General features: G+C 42.3%; 1 protein-coding gene across 1 annotated transcript in view; it reads right to left on the bottom strand.

Annotated features, from left to right (window-relative positions):
- VWA8 (von Willebrand factor A domain containing 8) overlaps positions 1 to 25,519 on the bottom strand; it is a 278,032-nt gene that overhangs the window by 53,783 nt on the left and 198,730 nt on the right. Inside the window, exons 35-37 of the mRNA XM_067563174.1 lie at positions 22,528 to 22,729; positions 12,738 to 12,819; positions 9,534 to 9,738 (exon numbers count right to left, since the gene is read on the bottom strand). Coding sequence (XP_067419275.1) covers positions 9,534 to 9,738; positions 12,738 to 12,819; positions 22,528 to 22,729 — 489 coding nt within the window. The remainder of the gene's footprint in view (positions 1 to 9,533; positions 9,739 to 12,737; positions 12,820 to 22,527; positions 22,730 to 25,519) is intronic.

The following is a 25,519-nucleotide window of genomic DNA, read 5'->3' as shown; positions in this document are numbered from 1 at the left end:
TGTCGGCAGACAGGATATTGGGCTAGATGGAACCACTGGTCTGACCCAGTATAGCCGTTCTTATGGTCTTAATATCTTCCCTTTTATCACATATAAAGGATTGCAGGCATGTTCTGCTCAAACTTCATGAGAAATATGGCATTTAACATCACAGGAAGGCTCATTTTTCAAGGCAATGTTTTAGAGTAAAATTCCCCACAGCCCCTATCAACAATCCCTGAAAAATATTTCAGAGAAAGGATAAAATTTTCAAAAGCACTTAACTGTCTCAGGATCCTAACTCTCCTTTTCAAAAATGATTTAGGCTCTTAGGACTCTAAGTCTCACTGAAAATGGGACTTCGGCTTCTAAATGCTGAAGTCACTTTTGAAAGGATTTGGAAGCTTTTAAAAATTTTACCCCAAATCAACAATCTGGTGTCCAAACTCATGCATGTGAACAGAAGATTAAACCGATGCCTTTTCTGGGTGGTGAGCATATGCAAGTTGCAATCATTGAGATCTACTAACTGTTTATATAACACCTAACTCCAGAAGTAAATTTGAGCAACTAAGCTTTTTTTGTGCTAAACTTCCTCAAGCAATATAGTATTTTACAGCAGCAGGAAATCAATGGAAATAATACATGGAAATGGAAATAACCCACTTAAAGGGGTCAATAATTTACAATAGAGTTGCTCATGCATTATGGACAAGAGGAAGGAAGAAAGGATGCTCCAGGGCTGCCTGAAAATTATGGAGAATTGAGTAAGCAACTACAATTTATCTGCTCTCAGACTAGATGAGAGGAAAGGGGGACATCTCAGGGATGAAGGAAAAGACATTGACATTAAAAACAAAACAAAACAAAACAAAACAAAACAAAAAAACCAACAACAACCTTTCCAGGATCCCCTTCCTTCAGGTAGATAAATAAAACTCTGAACTTCTAGGCCTTCATGATACTCTTAATTATTTTGGAGTAAATCCAAAGCAACTCCCTTGCATTGCATTGTAGCTATGTGCAGAAGTGTTGCCCATCTGAGGATCTCAAAGTGCTTTACAACATTAATAAATACACCACCACAGCACCCTGGTGAAGTAGCTATCAACCCCATTTTACAGATGAGGAAACTGAGGCACAGACTACTTATACACTAATCATAATTGTCTAGTTATTTCATGACAAAGCCTTGGCTGGGATGATTTAGTTGGGGTTGGTCCTGCTTTGAGGAGGGAACTGGACTAGATGATCTTCTGAGGTCCTTTCCAACCCTAATCGTCTATGATTCTATGAACTTTAACTCTAGTTAACACAGAGTACATATATGTTTTAACTGTTTCTAAGTACACAACTTACATCCACAGAGCACTGCTCTATTTGTTTATTCACAGCTTCCGCAAATTTAATAAACGTCAACAAATTGCTTGCAGAAGAAAGCTTGAATCTTGGGAACCATAATCTCACTATAAAATGCTGCCAAACCCTCTCAAATGCCATCCAAGCAAAAGAAGCTCTCTCATTATTGGATGATTTCTCATTCAGGGTACATCTACACTGCAATAAAAATTCACGGTACAGCTGCAGCGGGTCCAGGTTAGTTGGCTCAGGCTGCAGGGCTGGAAATTGTGGTGCAGAAGTTTGGGCTTGGGCTGGAACCCAGGCTCTGAAACCACACGAGGGGGGACGGTCTCAGAACCCAGGTTCCAGCCTGAGTCTGAATGTCTACACTGCAACTTTTAGCCCTGCAGCCTGAACCCTGCAACACTGGGTCAATTGACTTGGGCTCTGAAATTCTGTGACACAGGTTTTTTATTGCAGTGTAGATGTACCCCCAAGCACATAAGAGAAAAGGGCATTAAATTGTTTAGTTATTGGTGAAGGGGATTGTTAATTATTGTGAACAGGAACACATTGTCCTTTTTGTTTGAGGAGGGCAATATGATAAAATTAGTTGATGTTTTTATGTGGCTATGTTTAAAAGACATAATAAAGTGCTCTCTGTTTCTCATTCTTTTGAGTGCTGCTAGGAGAACAGTGAAGAAAGCCATTTTGCTTTGCAGTATTTTTATTTGAGAAAAATAAATGTACTCAGTTACCAGTCAGTTTATCTATACTGTATTCTTCACCATGGTAAGAATGTGCTTTCTGCTCTAGCTCTGAGTTAAATGAACTTAATATTCCAGATCTGGCCACATTACAAGATAAAGATTTAGTATCCAAAGTCTTATGCAATCTTTTGAAGCCATTTTCATTTTCTTAGGTGTGAGGATGTCAGGACTCCTAGATTCTATTTCCAACTTTCCCACTGACTCAGTGTGAACTTGAGCAAGCCATCTGACTTCCCTTTGTCTTGGGATCCCCATATGCTATACTTAAGGATAATACTTACCTCACATAGACCTTGTGAAGATTAGCTATGTCTGTAAAGTTTTCTGAGATGTGAAGAAGATTATATAAGGACAAAGTATTAACTTTCCCAGTTCCCTGGTGTAGCACAGTTCGACTCACCGCCTTGGTGCCTCCTGCTGGCTATCTGAGGAGTCAGCTCTTGGCCACACAGACGCCCCTCTCTGTGGTGTCTCACCCTCTGTCCTGTCTCTACTGGAGCTTTCTTCTCGTGACTTGGCCCTCCAGCTGAGTCACTGTCCGTGTTCCCCGTCTTCCAGGGGATTCTGCAGTCCATTCTAGCTACTTCCCACTGTGTCCACCGCAGTCCTGCCACCACTCCAATAGCAATCAGGGATGGGGAGAGCCCGGGCCCACCCACTACTCCTGGTCCCGGCCTAGGGACCCTGTGTGTGGGGCAGCCTTCGGTTTTGTCTCCCCCCAACGCCTCTGTAGATTTCTGTGGACCACTTTCTTACAGCCCCAGTACCTTCTCCACCCTTGCTTCTGGGCGTTCGGTTCTGCTGAGTTCAAGCAGCCAACCACTGCTCTGGTGGCCAGGGTACTTACAGTTCTCCATCTTTGAGCTCCTGGGAGTCACTCTCCATGCTCTGTTCTGCAGCATCCTTTTATACCGGCCTCCTGGGCTCTGATTGGCTGCCACGCAGCCCCTTCCTATTGGCTACCTTTCACACAGCCTCTCCAAGGGCCTTCTCAACCCTTTCTAGGCCAGTGAGGGGCAGGCACCCCGCCACACCTGGATCAGGGCACAGATTCATGTTTTGTGGGAACACTAGCTGAATGTCACATTAATAAAGTGCCAACTGGCCAGAGCTGAGACCAAAAAGAACAATACCCTGTGTGATGCTTCTCTGTACTTAAAACAAATAAGTAGAGCAATCAACAATGGTTCTTGAGAGGGCAGAGTCCACCATGAGATGTGGTGGTTGGCACAAAGCACCTTGCCTTGCTGTACAGCAGGATGACCAACAGTCGTCTTCTCACCATCCCTCTCCCACTTTTTATTTTGCAATGTCCAATTTGATGGGAGTGTGAAGATAAAGATTTCTTCATGAAGTTAGTTGACAAAACAGTTTTAAAATCTCTGTGGAGAGCAGAGTAGTTGGGGGTTGCCTGGTTTGGTCTTTCTGCCGTGGGCAGGAAGAGGGAACTGAGGGAGCGTCGTGGCTGCTCTGCACTTTGTGCCCTCCAAGAGAAACCACTTTTCCATAGAATATGATCTCGAGTGCATGAGATGCATGTGCAGCTGCACTGGGATCCACGCTGGCACATACTTGACGAAAAGCAACTCTATTCTCCAACTACCACGCTTTTTAAAGGAAAGAGTGCTGGTTTTGGATAGAGCAGCTCACTTCTGCAACCACTCATGCTGCTCAGAGCACAGAAATTGCCTTGAACCTAATGGACAAGTTTTCAGGGTGGTATTGTCTAGATTGAGACTGTGAATTTGGCTACATTTCACAATGGACCACTGAGCAGCACAGCTGCAAAGAGGAAAATACCATGTAGCCATGATAGTACATTGGCTGGAGGTCTTCCATAAGCCACCCATGACTGTGCAGTTTTGCATTTTTAGGGTGTGCATGTGTGACACTCTATCTCTGAGAACAACACCCCAGAAACTCCATATTCACCAGTGTCATGTAATTAGCACATGTTCTGTACAAGGGACGCCTTGTTTGGTAGTATTTTAGAAGTCTTGATCTGCTAAACTCTGATGTCCTGTCAAATTGTATGTGTATGGGAAGGTATAAAATAATTTTGTCCTGCAGCTAGAACATGTGGGAGGTGGGAAATGCCTAACCCAGATTTTCAGGTACAACAATGAAGTGGCCAGACATGCTAATGGGCCATCAAGGAAAGAATCCGCTACCAGGGATGGCTTACAATAAAGGCTTCACTGTGAAGGGAGCATGTTGATGATGGGGTACTGACTGACCAATGGAGAGCAGCCCTCACGTCACATACATGGACTATTCTAGCAAGCTGGGAATAGCTATGGGGGGGAGAGGGGGAGTGACATTATCACTTATCTTTACTCCAACACAGCTAAACACCTGGAGAAACGGCTGAAAGACAAAGAACTGTGGACTAGGGGAGGGCAGTTCCAGATAGGGGAAAGCAGTCTTTGCCTGTGTGAACTGAAAACCTGTAGTCTGCTTGTTCCATCTCTCATGGTGAGACCTTTCTAATTTAAATCCTGCTAGTGTGTAGAACCTGACACATTTATTTGTTTGTATTTATTTCGTTTGGTAACTACTTCTATTCCCTTTACACTTGCCACCCATAATCACTTAAAATCTACTCTTCTGTAGTTAATAAACTTGTTTTATCTTAACCAGTGTGATTTTGAGTGAAGTATTTGAGCAACTCAGCTCAGTAACAAAAGCAGTTGCATGTCTCTTCCACTTCAAGAGAAGAGTAGGCTGGACAATAAACTTCAATGATCAGGCTTTTGACCAAGGCAACATGGTACAGTCCTGGGCTGGAGAGCTACCTGGAGCATCTCTGTTGGTTCCTGAGTGGCTGGGGAAAGCATTCATTGAACTAAGCTGGGTGTGTAGAGCCACTTGCTGTCAGGTTGGGTGATAACAGGGCCTAGAGAAACTTTGTGTCGCTAGCCAGAGTATGGTGGGGATCCCATCTCAAGCTAAATAGTGGGTAAGGGTCAGCTCTCAGGCTGTACCTCAGGGGTTCTTCATACCATCACAGCATGTGAGGGGAATGTATTACACATCTTTTATAATTTTTTAACCCAAGCACTTTATTTACATTTGTATTCATCAGGGTCTAGTGTTTCAGATGTTTTATTTAGATTTTTGAAGGCATTAACATTTTTACTGTAATTTTCTATATATGGAATTCTGACCCTGTGTCTAAGTAAAGCAGGTTTTACTGACAGCAATTTACAACAGTAAAATGTTAAGAGCACTGATCATAGGGAATGTTTCTAGATGGCAATTTATCAGAAATGAGTAATTTATTTTTATTATGCATTTGGAGATGGAAATTTAGCTCTAAATATTTCACATATATAAAGTACTTGATGTATAACCACAGGTATTAAGCTCTGCACAACTTCTAAAAGTTTGTTTTTATATAAATATTGTGCTGTAAGTGAAGGAACCCTCAATTTTGACGTCACTGAAAACTAGATGGGACATAAGATTCACTAATGAGCTGTAGGAGACAACCAGGCATTGATAGACTCTAATAGGTCTTTTCTATCTCTAATTTCTTTGAATCTGCCCTCTAATAGCAACCAACTAAACTTATTGAGGGTTCTGTGTACATTGCCCTAAAACATTTAGGTTAAGTTTTTTTCTTTTAAAAATCTTAAGTTAGATTTCTAAGTCCATAATGAGGCACCTAATAAAGTGGCCAGATTTCCAAAAGTGCTGGACACACAGAACATTTAGCAACTCCACTGACATAAATGGATGTCCAGCACTTTTGAAAATCTCGCCACTTTACTGGGTACCTAAATATGACCTTAGAAGCCTAAGTTTAGACACCCAGATTTAAACATTTTGGCATATTATATACAATCTCTGTCACACACAGAGTCCAAACATTTTATGAAATAGGGAAAATTTACAATTACATTTTAACAAGTAATTTGGCTGTGTTGGGGCCCCGGTCAGCGCGTTATGGTGGGACTCCCCGCTGACTCAGTGGTGGACCACACTCCACTCTTAGGACCCTGGGCTGGGACATGGTGGAGTTGGGCAGACCCGCATCCCCCTATGCCTCCTGCCACTCTCTAGGGTGGCAGCCAGCCCGACCTGAGTCTCTGACTATGGAGGTGCACAAACCCCTGCTGTAGCTATAGATGGCTTGCTTGCCCCACTCTCTCTGTGGGTCTGGGCTACAGACTGGTTGCTGGCCCGACCCTGCCTGAGGGCCTGGACTACAAACTGCTTGCCTTGTCTGCCTTGCCATGCCTGAGGGCTGGGGACCATAGATTACTTGCCTGCCCTGCCCTGCTCTACCTGAGAGTCTGGGTCACAGACTGTTTGCTCACCCTGCCCTACCTGGGCATCTGGGTTATAGACTGTTTGCTTGCCCCACCCTGCCTGAGGGCCAGGGCTATAGACTGCTTACCTACCACACCGTGCCTGAAGGCTGGGGGCTACAGATGGGGTGCCTACCTTGCCCTGTTGGAAGGCGAAGAGCAATTACTGGTTTATTGACTAACTCCCCCTGCTAATAGACAGCGACTGAATGAGGCGGTGTGGCCTCCCTCTGACCCAGAGGGGAAGGAGCGACCAGCACCCCTCTACACTTGGGTATTAGGCAATATTTAGATGCAGTTTTTTAGCAGAGTAGCTTGTCAATACCTCCTGAGGCAAAGGTTAAACTCACATTTCTTGTTAAGCTTACTTTCAGATAAGGTAATAATTTTCACTTTTGATGGGGATAACTTGAGAACATTGTAACATCACCCCTGAGCTTACGAAAATAAATGCCATGTACAAAACAAAGCTATTATGTCTATGTTGATTAAAAGGCTGATCTCATATGGAAAAAGGGCCTTCTCATTTCCCCCAACCAGGCAAACTTAGATTTCACAATGTGAGTCAACATTTATTTTTTTAAAAAGGTAAGTTAAATGCTAAACAATAAATTATTTACTTGCTGCTCTATAAAATGCTGTATGCTGAAAATCATGCAGTTTGCAGCAAGTTTGATTTGTAATATCTCAAAATCTTGACCTTAAAAAAAAAAAAAAAAAGTAGCATAAAGCTGAAAAACGTGCCAAAACGAAGATGGTATGAGTGTGCAGACCAAAATGTGGGGCTTCTTCTCAGCCTTTCAGTTTAAATCAAGTATTTTGTCACTTTAAAATCTGATAGTGCCCTGACAGGAGACGTATCTCCTGCTTTGTCAGAAGGAAGAAGTTGATGTGTTAACAGGACTTTTCTATGTCTAAGTTCTAGAATCTTACAGCCAACCAAAAAATGGCAATGTGTCTGGTAGTTAGACAGGAGGATTTGATGTCAAGAGAACTAAGTTCTTTGACTAACCCTTGTCACTGAGTTACTCTGTGATCTTGGGAAAATCCTGTAACCTTTCTGTAATCATTATTACTCAATGCTGTAATGTGCTTTGACATTTTCAGATGAAGTGTACTTCCTCAAGCACAAAGTAGATTTTTGTTGAACTTCTCAAGCACAAAGAAGGTTTTTTGTTTTTGTTTTAATATTCAGCAGTTAATCAACTATGGCGGAAATTACAGTAACTCAATGAGACTGAATCAAAAGAGATCTACAGAACAAACTAATTAAAGCCAGTAATCCCGACATTGTTCTTCCAAGAACACTTTTGATATTTTGTTATTAAGCACATCAGATAAAATGACCTGGTCCAAACTGACTACAATTGGCCATTAGATGGTGCTAGCACTACTTTACTGACAATGAAAATGTCTGGCATTGGTAAAGCAATAAATCACACCACAAATGTGCTACTGGAAGAGTGTTTTCTTTTCTCATGACTTTTATGAAAGGCATTTGCTGAGCTCCAGTAACAAGAACACAGCGGTTGCACAAATTTCTATAAATGCAGAACATCTTTTGGAAAGCAAGTCTGGGGTAGGAAGAGAGTGAAAGGAGAATTATACTTTCTGCGTAGTAAATCCAATTTATGCTTTGGGTTATGGGATCTCTTGAAAATAACGTGGAAAGATTTAATTTAGAAAAGATTTCATATTAGAAAGTGCTAGAAAAGGGGTTGTAAAGATTGATGAAAAACTGAAATAATTATAATTACAGATAGAGACAGAAAGGAAGTAACATATTTATGGCCACATGGGACTATACAGAGGTTGATAGTCTGCACAGCATGGACACTTGGAAATTCATGGCAAAAGCTGGGATAAAACTCAAATCCTGCTGAACCTCTTGTCCTACTGATTTAAGAAAAGGAAAACCTCTTCTGTTAGCAGTATACAGATTATGAGAAACCGCTGAGTAGCACTGATTCTGTCCATGATATTGCAGCAGCGTATAGCCACACTAGCCGATACATGTATATATATTTTGTGTGTGTACATACATGCTTAGATGCACACTGTACATACAGATATCTATATATTTATTACTTACATGTTGTATACTGCCATTACCTACAAATCTATCCAGCACGTGAAAATGGCAATTTTCAGACCCTTACAATTTGGCTCAATCTGGCTAGATACTCATGGGCACAGCAAAAGACATTACTCTCACCACTGGACCATTCTCCTGCAAAGTTTCAAGTCCCCTTTCCAAAGTCTGGAGGTGGTATAGCTCTTAAAACAATTCCCAATCATTTCTTTGAAGATTGGAAAAATATCTATTTTCTCCTGAACTCATTCTTGGAAATGACTGAAATATTTTCACTGAAACTTTCTCTCTCTCTCTCTGTGTGTGGCGGGGGGGGGGAGGAGGGGGAGAGGAGAAGGGGAAGCATCCTCATGGGACAGAACGCAAGCTTGGAAAATTTCAGCCCAAACAGTTAAAGTCAGCCCAAATGGTAAAAATACAAACTGAAAACAGGAGGAGATACTAGAAATGTTAGGCAACTGTAACAACAGGTATCACTATCAGAACATAAGAACAGCCACACTGGGTCAGACAAATGGTCCATCTAGCCCAGTATCTTGTCTTCTGACAGTGGCCAGAGCCAGATGCTTCTGAGGGAATGAACAGAAAAGGGCAACTGCAAGTGATCCATCCCGTCGTCCACTCCCACCTTCTGGCAGTTGGAGGTTTAGGGATACCTGGAGCATGGGGTTGCATCCCTGTCCATCTTAGCTAATAGCCAGTGATGGGCCTATCCTCCATGAACTTATCTGATTATTTTTTGGACCCAGTTATACTTTTGGCCTTCACATCCCCAGGCAGTGAGTTCCACAGGTTGACTGCGCTCTGTGAAGAAGTAATTCCTTTTGTTTGTTTTAAACCTGCTACCTGTCATAAGCTCTTAAAGGACTAAATGATTTTTCAGCAAGAAGATGTATTTGATTTTTGTAGCTGGTCTAGACCAGATTCTACTTTATGATACTTTTCATCACAATTCTTTTTTTTAAAAAAACACCTACAAATTTCAACTCATAGGCAACATTTTGTTAATGTTTTATCTTCAGATTTTTTAAGTCCTACCTGCACAGGTCTACCATCCTCTTGTCCAATCATGTTTCTCCAGTCCTGCAGAGAGCGCTGTAAGCTGTCCAGTCCTGTCTCCCAAAGCCGGACACTGCCTCCCATATCCACTGTAACCAAACCTACTTTGCCCAATGGCGCCAACAGAACATCTGTGTCTGAGATCTTTGACAGCCATGATGTATATGGAGAGAGAGATGTTGATCTGAAATATAAAGCCAAATATGGTTATCGAACAGTCACGGTTAACACCAGAGAGAATATTTCTGTAGCCATGGTGCCAATTTTAAAAAATACCCTTAAAATTTGAGCAAGGTCACAGAAGACTGTACACTAGTGAAAATGATCCATCAACAATCCACATGAGTTCAAGACTAGACCTGGCAGTCTGAGTGTATTACCCAAAGCACACTACATCCTGGAACCAGATAGTTGAGAAAGATGCCTGTGTAATACTGATAGCTGAAAAAAAGATAGCCAAGATAAATGTAGCATGGAACGTGCTGTCCAAATAATCTCTATCTCCAGTCTATTTTAAGGAGATCAGTCCTCTCTTTTGCAAAAGAACAAATGGGGATGCATCACCACTCACACTAGATAAGCACGAGGTTTCACAATCTTAACACAGAAGGGAAGCTTTGAAACCTTGGTTCCTAAAAGCATCCTTAGTTGGGAAAGCATGCAAGCATGAGCTAAAGTCCCGATGAAGTCAAAGTTAAGGTTGAAAGAGATTTCAATGGAGCCCTGTTAGTACGGAAAGAATATTACTTTTCTTTAAAGAAATTCTAAACTTTTAAAAAACATACTAACATTACAAAGAGTGGAAATGAATAGTTAGGGGATCCAGTCTGTTCTTTACTACTGTACTATCCTGCATCAGTCACCATCAGCCCACCTGATTGACAATGCGAATGTGTCCTAAACATTGCCCCCTTAGTTTGTTCTGTAAGATAAATGTGCTGTTGAATGTGTGCTATTGATTTTATGTATTGTTTATTAAATGTATAGTAAATATTTCAAGAGGAATATAGTCCCAGGGTACGTTAAGTTATGTCAGAGTTCAATAATTTTTTTTATTGTGTAATGTGTTGGAGTAAACAAATATTTTCATGAACAGAATTGGAATGATTAATGTGTTTGGTGTTCTGAAATGTGCTAATAATATGGTGGTGCAATAATGTTATGTAGTGATATGCAGACTCTGAAAGTTTGTTATTTTAACTATATATATTGTGCAGCAACTAACATACATAGTTTTCTGTTGTTAGGAATGTTTTAATACATGTATAGGCTTGTGTTATAGGGTACTAAAAATGAACGCTTACAAAGGAAATGGAATTTTATAATCTATTTTGACCTTAGTACATATTTTTGAAAACTTTAACAGCAAAATTAATGTTGACCTGATGTGGCACGTGCAATTTCAGGCAGAATGTTACCTTACTGGGGATGTTTTAGGAGTTTGAAAATAGGGCTTATAATGGAAAACTAGCTTCAGTCTCACTTACGAAGCAATTATCACTGCTCCATAATAAGAAGCACCTCTGGAGCCAAAAAGGTTTTGAATATAAGCTATCTACCCAGATTTGGAGGAAACATAGAACATAGAACTTTCATTTGTATTATTATGAATTCATACCTTTTAACCTCATGTGTTGCGACACTGACAACATTGCATTTTCCTGCCAAATGCTCTCTCTACAAAGGTGAGAAGACAAAAGGTCTAGCTGCAGAACTGCTCTTTGGCTGAATATATTCAGAACCTCTAAGTTGTACAAACCATGAGAGACATGGATGAACAATAACTTCTAGATAAAACTACACTATACTATAAATAGAAATGTAAATAACTCATTTGCATAGTAGATTCCATAAAAAAATACACTAAAGAATGTTAGTGATGCAAAACGAATCATTCAAAATTCAGGAAATAACAATTCCATATGTATCCTCCCAGTTCAGGTGGAATGAAGCAGAACACATTTAAAAACTGGCCTCATTCCATAAATGCCCTTAAAGATCATATGGAACGAGGCAGGTTTTTTATTAAAATCAGTATTACACAATATGCCATACGTTTCGGTTACACACACATGCTCAGTATCAGCGAGGAGTTGGAAGATTGTTATTTAAGGAAATCTTTACCATTGTGAAAAAAATGACAATTCATAAGCAAAGTATGTTTTTAAAATCATACTTTGCACTTGTTGAATATGAATTCATTTATGTAGGCAGTAGGATCACCAGATTACAACAGTAAAATACACATGTGGGTGGGTGGTGGGGGGAACCAGAGCTTCCAGCCACTATGGGGGGAATCTGGAGCTCCCAGCTGCTGCAGGGGAGAAGGGGAGGAGTCTGGAGCTCCCTGTTGCTGCAGGGTCTTGGAGCTGCAGGGCCGCCTGCGGCAGCTGGGAGCTCCAGGTCCCCCCTCACGGCTGCTAGGAACTGAATTTTTACCTGAATATTGGGACAAATGGCATCCTGATTGTACATCAATCTGGATGCGGGACAAAGGGTTAAATATCAGGACAGTCCTGATTTTATTGGGACGTCTGGTCATCCTAGTAGACAGCTGTTATGGTGATGGAGGCCATACAATCTATCGAATGTACTCATATGGCCTCACACCCCTGTGAGGCAAGAAAAAGCATTTTACAGACTGGGAGCTGAGGCACAGGCAGACTAAATGATTTTCCCAAAGTCACACAAGAAGTCTGGTGTAGCAGGAACTTGGAACCCAAGTCCTCCTACCACTGGACTATCTTTCTCTCTATATAAGACCCTAGAGAGATAGAAAACTGAAGAACAGAAGGAACAGGTGAAAAGAGAGAAGGAAAGAAGCAGAGAAGATGAGGAAAGAAAGGGGAAGGGAGGAGAGAAAAAGGAGAAAAGGCGCTACCTCTAATATCAATTGCTAACATATGAATTTTTTTCCCTGGGTACCAGCTAATGGAAAATACAACTTTTTAATACAGAAATACACCATACAGAGCTGCTGAAGAGTTCTGCACATTGGAGTAAAAATTGCTTTCATAACATCAGATAATCCAATAGATAATAAGGACACATTGCTCCGAAAACCCACCCATGTTGCACATAAAAAATAAGAAAAGCAAATATCTATGCTAAGTAATAGAGCTTAATGAATTCTGTTTGCTATTCCTACAATATGACGCTGTTTTACTGATGGAAAACAGATACCTGGGAATAGGGATGTATTTGAGTTTCTTTGAGTTAAGGTCTGTTACTTCCAGATATCCAGCTGTTTCTGGAGGAGTGATATCTGCAGATAAATACATTTGTTAAAGAAAAGTATTTTAGCTGCATCATTAATAAAATATTACATCTGTATTTATCAGATTAAATTTAAACATTCATTCATATCAGAAAATGATAAACTTTGCAATATATAGACCAACATTTAATTTGAATCACTGGCAATGAGTTTCACAGGTGGACTGTGAGTTGTGTGAAGAAGTACTTCCTTAGGTTTGTATTAAACCTGCTGCTTATTAATTTAATCAGGTGACCCCTGTTTTCTGTACTGTGTGAAAGGGTAAATAACACTTCTCTATTCACTTTTTCCACACCATTCATGATTTTATAGACCTCTATCATATCCCCCCTTAGTTGCATCTTTTCTAAGCTGAACAGCCCTAATTATTTTAGTCTCTTCTCATATTCATATCATTTATGAATATGTTGAACAGCACTAGTCCCAGTACAGATCCTGGGAAACCTTGCTGTTCAACTCTCTTCATTGTGAAAACTGACCATTTATACCTATCCTTTGTTTCCTTCTTTCAACCAGTTACTGATCCATGAGAGGACCTTCTCTCTTATGCCATTACTCCTTATTTTGCTTAAGAACTTTGGTGGGGGACCTTGTCAAAGGCTTTGCTATATCCACTGGGATCACCCTTCCACACATATTTGTTGACCCTTTCAAAGAATTCTAATAGATTGGTGAGGCATGATTTCCCTTTACAAAAGCCAGGTTGACTCTTTCCCAGCATTTTGTGTTCATCTCTGTGTCTGATAATGCTGTTCTTTACTATAGTTTCAACCAATCTTCCTGGTTCTGAAATTAGTTTTACCAGCTTGTAATTACCAGGATCACCTTTGGAGGTTATTAAAAATTGGCATCACATTAGCTATCTATCAGTCATCTGGTACAGAGGCTGATTTAAGAGATAGGTTACATACCACAGTTAGTAGTTCTCTAATTTCATATTTGAGTTCCTTCAGAACTCTTGGGTGACTACCTGTTTAGTCCTGTTTAGTTTATCAATTTGTTCCAAAACCTCTTCTACTGACACCTCAATTTGGGACAATTCTTCAGCTTTGTTACCTTAAACGAATAGCTCAGGCATGGTAATCTCCCTCACAACCTCTGCATTAAAAACTGATGCTAAGAAATCATTTAGCTTCTCTGCAACGGTCTTGTCTTCCTTGAGTGCTCTTTTAGCACTTCAACTGTTCAGTGGCCCTACTGATTGTTTGGCAGACTTCCTGCTTCTGATGTACTTAAATATTTTTTGCTTGGTAGATTTTGTGTCTTTTGCTAGTTGCTCTTCAAATTCTTTTTTGGCCTGCTTAATTATACTTTTACACTTGACTTGCCAGAGTTCGGTTTCTATTTTCCTCAGTACATTTGACTTCGAATTTTTAAAAGATGTCTTTCTGTTTCTAGCTGCTTCTTTTACTCTGTTTAGCCATGGTGGCATTTTTTGGTCCTGGTTTTTTGTTTGTTTTATTTGAAGTATAATATAGTTTGAGCCTCTGTTATTGTGTTTTTGAAAAGTTTTCATGCAGCTTGCAGGCATTTCCCTCTTGTGACTGTTCCTAGCATCCTCATTTTTCTACAGTTCTCCTTTTTGAAGTGAAATCCTACTGTGGTGGGTTTCTTTTCATTTTCCCAGGATGTTAAATTTAATTACATTATGGTCGCTATTACTGAGTGGTTCACCTCTTGGACTAGATACTGCACACCACTTAGGACTATATCAAGAATTGCCTCTCCCCACATGGGTTTCAGGACTAGCTGCTCCAAGAAGCAGTCATTACTGCTGTCTAGAAATTTTATTTCTGCATCCTGTCCTGAAGTGATATGTTTCCAATCAATATGGGAATCCCCAAATCCCCCAAGCTGAAATCCCCAATTATTATTGGGTTTTCTGTTTTTGTAGCCTCTCTAATCTCCCTGAGCATTCCACAATCACGTCACCATCCTGGTCAGGTGGTCAGAGCATATTCCTACTGCTATCCTCTTATTATTGAAATGTGGAATTTCTATCCATAGAGATTGTATAGTACTGTCTGATTTATTTAAGATTTTTTTACTATATTTGAATCTTTGCTTTCTTTCACATATAGTGCCATGTCTCCACCAGTGCAACCTACTTTTTCATTGCTATATATTTTGTACTCTGGCATTTCCACATCCCATTGATTATCAGCATTTCACCAATTTTCTGTGATGCCTATTATATCAATGTCCTGATTTTAATAGCAGGCATTCACATGCACCCACCTTTGTATTTAGACTTCTTGTATGTGTATACAAGCACTTATAAAATTTGTCAAAATTTAGTTGTCTGTCTTCATGTGATGTGGAAGATGTACGCAGTTATTTTAAATCCATACCCAGTAAATGACAAATATACAAGTCCATGTTTGCCCTCAAGTAGCCCTAATTTGCACATCCTTGCTTTCAGACTTAATATGTATATTTACTTACTGAAATATGACTTGATCCCTATGTTTATATTTTGAAGGCACAGATCCATTTGGTATTCTTTGGAGAGTTAATTATTTGCTATTTTTTTCTTTTTAAAAAAATATAGCTACTAACCAAGTTTCCAGTTCCAATGAAATATAGAACAACTTCTTTGCTTGGTGCTGTTAGATCAACCTTGACAAAATGTATTGCACTGTGTTAGAATCTGGCTGAAGTATTTCAAATTCTTAATAGAAATGAAAGGCTATGTGTCAAAACTGACCAGTGACTAAGGAGGATGGGAAAAGTAGGGCTACACATCAAATTCCAGTTATCCTAATTTGGTTTGATACTTAGAGCAAACTTTTTGTTTTTTTATTATAACAAATGTCAACAGTTGCTGCATCAGCATTTTACAGCATTTGATCACGCATAAAGCCAAGCTTACAGTGACTTTTAATGATTGCTTTATATGCAACTTTCTTCTGTTTCACACAACTCAGTTTCACAGAATAAATGGTGTGAATAAGCAACCTTCTGCTACACATACAATTCCAAGAAGATAAAAGGCATGTATTTTATCCCTGAAATCAAAGTAGATTTCACACATCAGAATGAGTGAGTCAGCCGCAGTAAAAGCATTAATCATTTGTGAGTGGTTTAAAAAAGATGGTTACTTACCTTGTAACTGTTGTTCTTCGAGATGAGTTGCTCATGTCCATTCCATTGTAGGTGCGTGTGCGCCCCCATGCACAGTTACCGGAATTTTTTTCCCCTTAGCAATAGCCATAGGGCCGCCTTCGGCACCCCCCTGAAGTCCTGTGCACATGCCGCAGTACATGGGGCGCCGCCGGCCCTACGCCCCTTCAGTTCCTTCTTGCCGTCAATTCCAACAGCGGGGACATGGAATGGACATGAGCAACGCATCTCGAAGAGCAACAGTTACAAGGTAAGTAACTGTCTTTTCTTCAAGTGCTTGCTCATGTCGATTCCATTGTAGGAGATTCACAAGCAGTACCTTGGAGGTGGGTTCGGAGTTCACAGATGCACTGACTGCAGCACCGCCCTGCCGAAGCTGGCGTCGTCCCTCGCCTGCTGAACTATGGCATAGTGGGACGTAAAGATGTGCACCGATGACCATGTAGAGGCTTTGCATATGTCCTGGATGGGCACTTGTGCAAGGAACGCTGCAGAAGAGGCCTGCTCTCTAGTAAAGTGAGCTATGACACTTCTTGGAAGGGGAACCTTTTCCTACTCGTAGCAGAATCTAATGCAGAAGGTTATTCAAGAGGAGATTCACTGCAATGACACAGGTAAGCCCTTCATACTGTCGGCCACCGCCACGAATAGCTGCATGGACTTACAGAACAGTTTCGTTCTCTCGATGAAGAAGGCCAGGGCTCTGCGCACATCCAGTGTGTGCCACCTCCACTCATCCTCTGAAGCATGCGGCAGGAAGGTGTCCTGACTAACATGGAATTGTGATACCACTTTGGGCAAAAAGGCCGGGTGAGGCCTCAGCTGGACCCTATCTTTATAAAAGACCATGTAATGTGGCTCTGACACCCTCCTTGCTGAGGTAATGGCCACAAGGAAGGCTACCTTCCATGACAACAGCAAGAGGGGGCAGGTAGCCAGGGGCTCAGATAGTTTCCCCATAAGCCTGGAGAGGACTAAGTTCAGGTCCCATGGGGGTAACAGATCACTAACCTGGGGGTAAAGCCTCTCTATCCCCTTGAGAAACCTAATTGCCACGGCGTGGGAGAAGACCAACCTCCCTTGAATCGGAGGATGGAAGGCTGAAATGGCAGCCAGGTGCATCTTCAACGAGGCCGTGACTAGGCCCTGGAGTTGAAGGTGCAGGAGGTAGTCCAACACCAACTGGACTGAGGCTTCGGGGGGTGTGACAGCCTGCGCTGTGGCCCAGCATGTGAATCTCTTCCACTTGGCTAGACATGATGCCCATGTGGAAGGTTTCCTGCTAACCATTAGTATATCATGAACCTGAGAAGAGCAAGCCCGTTCCTCTAGGCTCAGCCATTCAGCTTCCACGCCATCAGGTGCAGGAACTCCAGATCCGGGTGCAGGAGCCACCCCCAATAATGGGAAAGCAGATTGTGCCACCGCGGCAGTTCCAGTAGGGGAGCAACAGACAGCTCCAAAAGCATCGTAAACCAGTGCTGGCTGGGCCATGCAGGTGCTATAAGAATATCATTCGCCTTATCCCTTTTGATTTTCAACAGGACCCTGTGGATCAACGGACTGGGAGAGAAGGCCTCCCTGACCACGAAAGCAGGAAGGCGTCTGATAGAACTCCCTCATCGAGCCCGTGAACGGAGCAGAACTGACTGCATTTTTTGTTGACCATGGAAGCAAAGAGGTACACTTGGGGAAACCCGCACCAAATCATATTGGATACTGACAAGTGGAGAGACCACTCGTGGCAAGGTAAGAATGACCTGCTGAGTTAGTCTGCTGTGTTCTTGATACCCGGGAGGTGAGAAGCCACCAGGTGACTATCGTACTCTATCACCAGGTTCCACAGACTCACCGCTTCCTGACACAGGTCCGGGGAGTAGGCCCTGCCCTGCCTGTTGATGTAACACACTGCGGCAGTGTTGTCTGTCAGAACCTGGACCATCTTGCCTTTCAGGAGAGGGAGGAACACTCTTCATGCCAAGCAGATTGCCCTGAGCTCTCTGATATTTATGTGCAGTTCCTCATCTTCTCTCGACTAGGTCCCTTGGGTACTGTAGCCCGAGCTGATGTGCACCCCCGCACTCCAAGTCTGACGCATCCGAGAGCAGGGTCACCGAGGGGGCCAGATCCACAAAGCGGATCCCTTCCATCACTAACCGGGGGTCTAGCCACCAGCCCAGGGAGGCTAGGACTTGTGTGGGCACCGTGATCACCGTGTCCAGGTGGTGCCTGCTCAGGGCATATGCAGAGGCCAGCCACAGCTGAAGCGGCCTGAGTCTCAGACATGCAGGATGCAGCACATAAGTACACACCGCCATATGCCCCAGTAACTGCAGGCAAGCTCGTGCCATCATAAGGGGAGAGGCTCATAGGCTCATAATCAGGCTTGACGTGGTCTTGAATCGAGACCATGCAGGAATGCCCTCGCCTGCATAGAATCGAGAATGGCCCCAATGAATTCTACCCTCTGTAAGGGCATCAGTGTGGATTTTTGCTCATTCACCAGCAGGCCTAGATGGTGACACATGACTTGAACTACGTCTATACTGGCTTGGACCTGGACCTGTGAACTGCCTCTGATCAGTCAGTCATCCAGATATGGGTCAATCTGAACCCCTCGACGCCTGAGATAATTGACCACCACCACAATGCATTTTGTGAATACTCTTGGGGCAGATGACAGGCCAAAAGGAAGGGCTGTAAACTGGTAGTGGGAACCTCCCACCACAAACCAAAGGAAACACCTGTGTCTGGGGAATATTGAGATATGAAAATATGCATCGTTCACGTCAAGGGAGGCATACTAGTCTCCTGGATCCAAGGAGGGGATGATAGAGGCTTGGGAGACCATGCTGAACTTCAACTTTTTGATGTGCCTGTTTATCCGTCGCAGTCCAAGATAGGCCTGAGGCCTCCCTTCGCCTTGGGAATGAGGAACTAGTGGGAATAAAAGCCTCTTCCTCTCATGGCCGCTGGAACCTCCCTCTATAACTCCCAGTGTGAGAAGGTTCTCCACTTCTTGCATAAGGAGTTGCTTGTGAGAGGGGTCCCTGAAGAGGGACAGGGATGGGGGTATGTGGGGGGAGGTAGGGGGGAGAAATAAAACTGCAGGGTATAGCCTGCTGCAATGGTCCCCAGAATCCAATGGTTTGAAGTTATATGGGTCCATGCTGGGAGGAAAGGGGCAAGCTGGTTTCGAAATGGCAGGGAAGCAGGATTCTGGTGTGAGACTGGAAGGCCGTCCTCCTGCACATCATCAAAACAGTTGGTGCTGGCCACCGGAGCGCTGGATTGGGCCAGCTGGTTGGCTGAGGAGGAAGACGGGCCCGACCTACGCCATCTAAAATTTCTCTCTCTGGTATCTCTCCTCTGGTAGGTTACAAAACGCTGAGCCTGGTATCTCGGCTGCTGCCGTTGTTGCTGCGGGCGGGTTGCCTCTTTGCCCAATGAGCGCAGAGTGGCCCTACAGTCCTTCAACCCGTGGAGCTTCGTGTTGGTCTGTTCAGAGAAGAGTTCATTCCCATCGAACAGCAGGACTGTATGGACTGCTGCACCTCCTGGGACAGACCAGACGACTGTAACCAAAAGCAGCGTCACACGGAAATCGTGGAGGTCATCGACCTTGCAGCTGAGTCAGCCGCATCCAATGTTGCTTGCAGGACAGACCTGGCCACCGTCTTGTCCTCCTCGAGGAGGGTAGTAAAGTCTGGTGGTTGCTCCTGGGGTAGAGCCTCACCGAAGCGCTTGACGGAGTCCCAGAGGTTATAATTATACCTCCCTAGCAGCGCCTGCTGGTTCACGATTCTAAATTGCAGGCTTGCCGTAGAATAAATTTTCCTCCCAAACAAATGCAATTTTTTGTTGTCTTTGTTTTTGGGGGTTGTGCCGGGTTTGGCCCTGTCTATCCCGTTCGTTGGCAGCTGCCACTACCAGGGAACCCGGGGAAGGGTGCATAAACAAATACTCGAACCCCTTAGTGGGGACGTAGTACTTCTTCTCTGTCCTTTTAGAGGTTGGTGGCAAGGAGGATGGCGTCTGCCACAGGGATTTGACGACCTTGAGAACCCCTTCATGGACTGGTAGGGCACCCCGGGCCAGCGCTGTAGCTGCCAGCACATCGAAGAGGTTGTCCGATGTCTCTTGAAGCTCCTTGGCTTCTAGTCCCAAATTTGATGTGACCCTCTTGAGAAGCTCCTGATGGGGACAAAAGTCGTCAAAAGGAGCGGAGGGCGCTCTCCTATCTGGACAGGAGGATGACTGACCCAGTGCAGGGGGTGGTGGCATCCCCCTTGGCTGTTGGGAGACCGCAGCAGATGTCTCCTTCTGCGGGTCTGACTCCGCTTCGGAGACCGAGCTGTGACTCTAGACCGGGAGTGCCAGAAGGGCTTGCTGCAGGTATTACAGGGCTTGAAGCCCAGTGATCAGGGCATACCCCACTGCTGGGCGGAGATCCCTAATGGGACTAAACCTTAACTACTAAACTATTTACAACTACTTATCTAGAATACACTAAACTACTTCTACTTAACAGCTACTTAAGAACACTTAAATCTAAAATGCTAAGAGGTACTTGCAGATTAAGCACGCAATGAAAGCAGTTCCAGTAACTGTCAGTGGCAGAAAGAAAGACCTGAGGGGGGCATAGGGCCAGCGGCGTCTTATGTACCACGGCATCTGCGCAGGACTCCAGGGGGCACTGAAGCTGGCCTTACGGGTACTGCTAAGGAGGAAAAAATTCCAGTAACTGTGCACGGGGACGCACACACACCTACAATGGAATCGACATGAGCAAGCACTTGAAGAAGAAATATAATATACTTAACTTAAAATAAGACACTAAACAATTTTAAAAATACATTGTTTTTATGTAACCTGTTTTTATTAGGGGAATTATATCTAACCAAAATTAATCTTCTGAGTGCCTTCATCCATCCACAAAATATAATAGAGACATTAAATGATTTCCAAAGACAACATGGCTAATAAGTGGAAGAAAAGCAGTGAGACTCAGGAACTGCACAGGCTCAGTATAATGAAAATATTTTCCTATACTATGCCACTTACCATCCAAGGATGTGAAGGCATTTTACAAACATTTGTGGATTAAATCTTAAAATGCCCCTATGATGTACTGGCATAGAGAAATGAAGTGACTTGCCAAAGGCTACACAAGGAATCTGTAACAGAGTTACCTGTGCCTTAACCTCAAGAACATACCTTCTACTTTAGAGCATGCACTTGCACAGATGGCCACAGAGTCAAGTTAATCAAGACACACTTAAGATTAACACCAGTAGGATTCATAAATCGACGCATGGGAACATGGGAAAAAAACTAACAATGATTTTACATAGTGCCTTTCATCTACAAAGCTCTTTACAACTTTATATTATACTTTGTCTATAATTTAAAAGCAATATTCCGTTCAATAGTGCTCCACACAACAGTTCAGGAGAGGAAGTTAAGAATATCATGTTCAATTAAAATTAAAGGAGGATCTCTTAGGTAGTCAGAATGCAGTTCTCCAAAATGGAACTTGGTTAGGTCACTGGAATCAATGCCCCTTCCCTTGTGAAAAATGCCATGTGGTTTTTAATAATACTAATACAATATCATTAAGCAAACTGCATACACTAACAACTTTAATTTTAAAAGATCTTTATACTCATCAGTGTCCAGATCTCATTTGGAAGAATCCAATTTAGAACTTATTTGGAAGAATGCACCTCCAGCTACATAATGTTCCCAAATAGTGAATTGGTTAAATACTGACTCAGAAAACAATGTTGCTAATGATTCAGAAAGTATCATTTCCTCCAGGGTCTGTTTTTCACCTAGGGGCTGCCAGTCAAGGAACTACCCAACCTGACTCTTTATGAATTACGAGATTTGACAGGATCATAGCCTAAAGTGGTATAACTGCAAGCTATTCAACTTAGCCATAACTTTGTCTTGTTTAAGGTAAACATTTTAAAAGTTAACTTTTCCCAATATGGCTGTTTTTATATATCTTTATATTGCTTATCTTTTGTAATTCCGTAACCTGGATTCCTTTTTTTATGTAAAATATTTTCATCCAAATATTTCTGTTTTTAGGAATAAAGGAATTGTCATAACAAAACATACTAAAACTTTTGCATCCTGTCTCTTTACCGAGACCAACACTGGATGCCTTCAGAGGCATAGAGCACAGAACTCACCAGTACCCCATTTAACACTAGCTGGCATGCTGTTGGCAGGCTCAGTAGAGGAGCTAAGGACTGAATGGTTATGGAGTGTTTGGCATGGCAGTGTAGAGAAGGTTGAAGGGCTTCTGCCTGTGCCACACCTGTTCTGTGAGCAGACAAATGACTTAATTCCCTAATCTTGCAATTTAGGATCTTGAATGAGCACTAAATTCATTCTAAAATTGGCAAAATGTGTGTAACTGTCCTCTTTCCCCCCAAATCCAGTTAGGATTTTAAATGTTTGCTTTCTGATTTTGTAAAGCACTTTATAAATACACATCATGGGTAATCTCCAGTTAAAACGAAGCCTTCATCTACAGTTGATATAGTAGAAATAGGCTCTTACCTTTTGGATAAATTTCTTTCAAAGGCACATCTCCAGGTGCTAAAATTCTAACTATTTGATTAGTAGCTAATAAAGTTACACAATTGATCTGGTTTGCAACTCCAGTTTTACTGCGCCTTCCATAGTATAATGGATCAGAAGGAGAAGCATGTCTGCTGCCCAACGAGGAGCTTCTCTTCCAGCTGTACACCTCATTGGGAGACTGAAAGAGAGAGAAGGTAACTTTAGCACTTCAGTGAGCAAAATCTTGTACAAAGCACAAATGGTCTTGATAACCTCCCATTTCAAATGAAACAACCATTATGAACAATTCTCAGTTCATGCCATGATAGGTAGAAGAGCTGGCTGCCTCTGTCTTTGAGGGAGCTTCTACTGACAAGAAGCATGAGCTGCTACTAACATAAGAATATAATACTGGGTCAGACCAAGGCCCATCTTGCTCAGTATCCTGTCTTTAGCAGAGGCCTGTACCAGACCTTCATGGGGATTGTACAAAACAGGGCAATTATGGAGTAATCCACCACATCTTCCACTCCCAGGTTCTGGCAGTCAATGGTTTAGGGTCCCCCGAGAATGGGGTTGCATCCCTCACCATCTTGGCTAATAGCCATCGATGGATCTATCCTCCATGAATCTATCTGGTTCTTTTATGAACGCAGTTATACTTTTGGCCTCCATAACATCCAAAGGCAATGACTTCCACAGGTTAGTTGTGCATTGTGTGAAAAAGTACCTCCCCTTGTTTGTATAAAACCTGCTGCCTATTAATTTAATCAGGTGACCCCTGGTTTCTGTATTGTGTGAAAGGGTAAATAACACTTCTCTGTTCACTTTTTCCACACCATTCATGATTTTATAGACTTCTATCATATCCCCCCTTAGTTGAATCTTTTCTAAGCTGAACAGCCCTAATCCTTTTAGCCTTGGTCTACACTTACCTGGAGATTCAGCGGCAGTTGACGGGAGTTACGCAAACTATGCAGAGTAGCTTGTGTAACTCCTGTCGACTGCTGTGCTTCCCTTCTGTGCGCCGTCTTCACTGCACTGTGCCAACGGGAACTGTGCTCGCGTCGACTCAGCACTATGCCCTTTGAGGGGGCGGTTTTACTCAGTCGACTTCCTGATCGATTGAGTGGGTCTTCACTGACCGCTCAATCGATCCAGAAAGATCGATCTGGCAGCAGCAATTTTGCCACCATCAGTATAGACATACCCTAAGTCTCTCCTTGTATGGAAGCCATTCCATACTCTTAATTATCATTTTTGCCCTTCTCTGAACCTCTACCAGTTCCACTATATCCTTTTTGAGATGGGGTGACCAGAAGTGGACAAAATATTTAAGGTGTGGGCACAGCAGGGAAATATATAGTGGCATTATGATATTTTCTGTCGAATTTTCTATCCCTTTTCTAATAGTTCCTAACATATTGTTAGCCTATTTGACTGCTGCTAGAAACTGAGCAGAAGCTTTCAGAGAACTATCCAAGGTGACTCCAAGATCTCTTTCTTGGATGGCAACAGCTAATTTAGAACCAATCATTGTATATGTGTAGTTGGGATTATGTTTTCCAATGTGCATTACTTTCCACTTATCAACATTGAATTTCACCTGCCATTTTCTTGCCCAGGCACCCAGTTTTGTGAGATCTCTCTGTAACACCTCAGTCTGCTTTGGACTCAACTACCTTGAAGAATTTTGTATCATCTGCAAACTTTGCCACTTCACTGTTCACCCCCTTTCCCAGATCATAAATGAATATCTTAAACAGTTCCAATACAGATCTTTGGGGGACTCCACTTGTACACCTTTCCTTATAGTGAAAACTGACCATTTATTCCTACTCTTTGTTTCCTCTCTTTCAACCAGTTACTGTTCCATGAGAGGACCTTCCCTCTTACCCCTTCACTACTTAGTTTTCTTAAGAGCTTTTGGTGGGGGACCTTGTCATTGGTTTCCTAAAAAAACAAAGTAGACCAGTGTTTTCAACTGATGTGCCGTAGGGCCATGGCAGAGAAAGGTTGGGAACCACTGAAGTAGACTATATATCAGTTGAATCACCCTTACCCACATGCTTGTTGACTCCTTCAGAGAATTCTAATAGGCTGGTGAGGCATGACTTCTCTTTAGAAAAAACATGTTGACTCTTCCCCAATGAATTGTGTTTAACTATGTGTCTGAAAATTCTGTTCTTTACAATAGTTTCTATCAGTTCTCCCGGTACTGAACTTAGCCTCACCAGACTGTAATTGCCAGGATCTCCTCTGGAGCCTTTTTTAAAAAATCAGCATTATGTTAGCTATCTCCAGTCATCTGGTAGAGAGGCTGATTTCAGAGATAGGATTTTATTTCCAAATTTTAAACGTTCTTTTTTTTGCCTCTAATGCCCTCCATTTTTCTGCAGTTAGTCCTCCTACTATCTTTTATGATTTAGGGTATACATTTAGTGTGAGCCTCTTTATGGTGTTTTAAAGTAGTCTGCCTGCTGCTTGCTGGCATTTTATCGTTGTGATTGCTCTTTTTAATTTCCATCTAACTACTGCCCCCATTGTGTACTTCTCCTTTTAAAGTTAAATGTTACAGTGGTGGGTTTTCTTTTATATTTCCCCCCATAAGGATGTTACATTTAATTACATTATGGTCACTATTACCAAGCAGTTCAGTTATAGTACGTTGCTTTTGGAACTAATCCTGTGCTCCATTTAGGATTAAATCAAGATCTGCCTCTCTCCTTGTGGATTTCAGAACTAGCTGCTCCAAGAAGCAGTCATTAATAGGGTCTAGAAATTTTATCTCTGCATTACACCCTGTAGGTGACATTTACCCAGTCAATATGAGGATAATTGAAATCACCCATTATTACTGTGTTTTCTGGTTTTGTGGCCCCTCTAACCTCCCTTATCACTTCAGAATCATTGTCACCATCCTGGTCACATGGTCAGTAGCATGTTCCTACTGCTATGCTCTTATTATTCAAGCATGGAATTTCTATCC

Source organism: Emydura macquarii, unplaced genomic scaffold (assembly GCF_026122565.2).
Source record: "Emydura macquarii macquarii isolate MOO-44397 ecotype Brisbane River unplaced genomic scaffold, CSIRO-AGI_Emac_v2 contig_2473, whole genome shotgun sequence".
NCBI classification, from domain to species: domain Eukaryota; kingdom Metazoa; phylum Chordata; order Testudines; family Chelidae; genus Emydura; species Emydura macquarii.
Note: the sequence above shows the minus strand (reverse complement) of the source record. Positions and strands in the feature narration are given on the sequence as shown.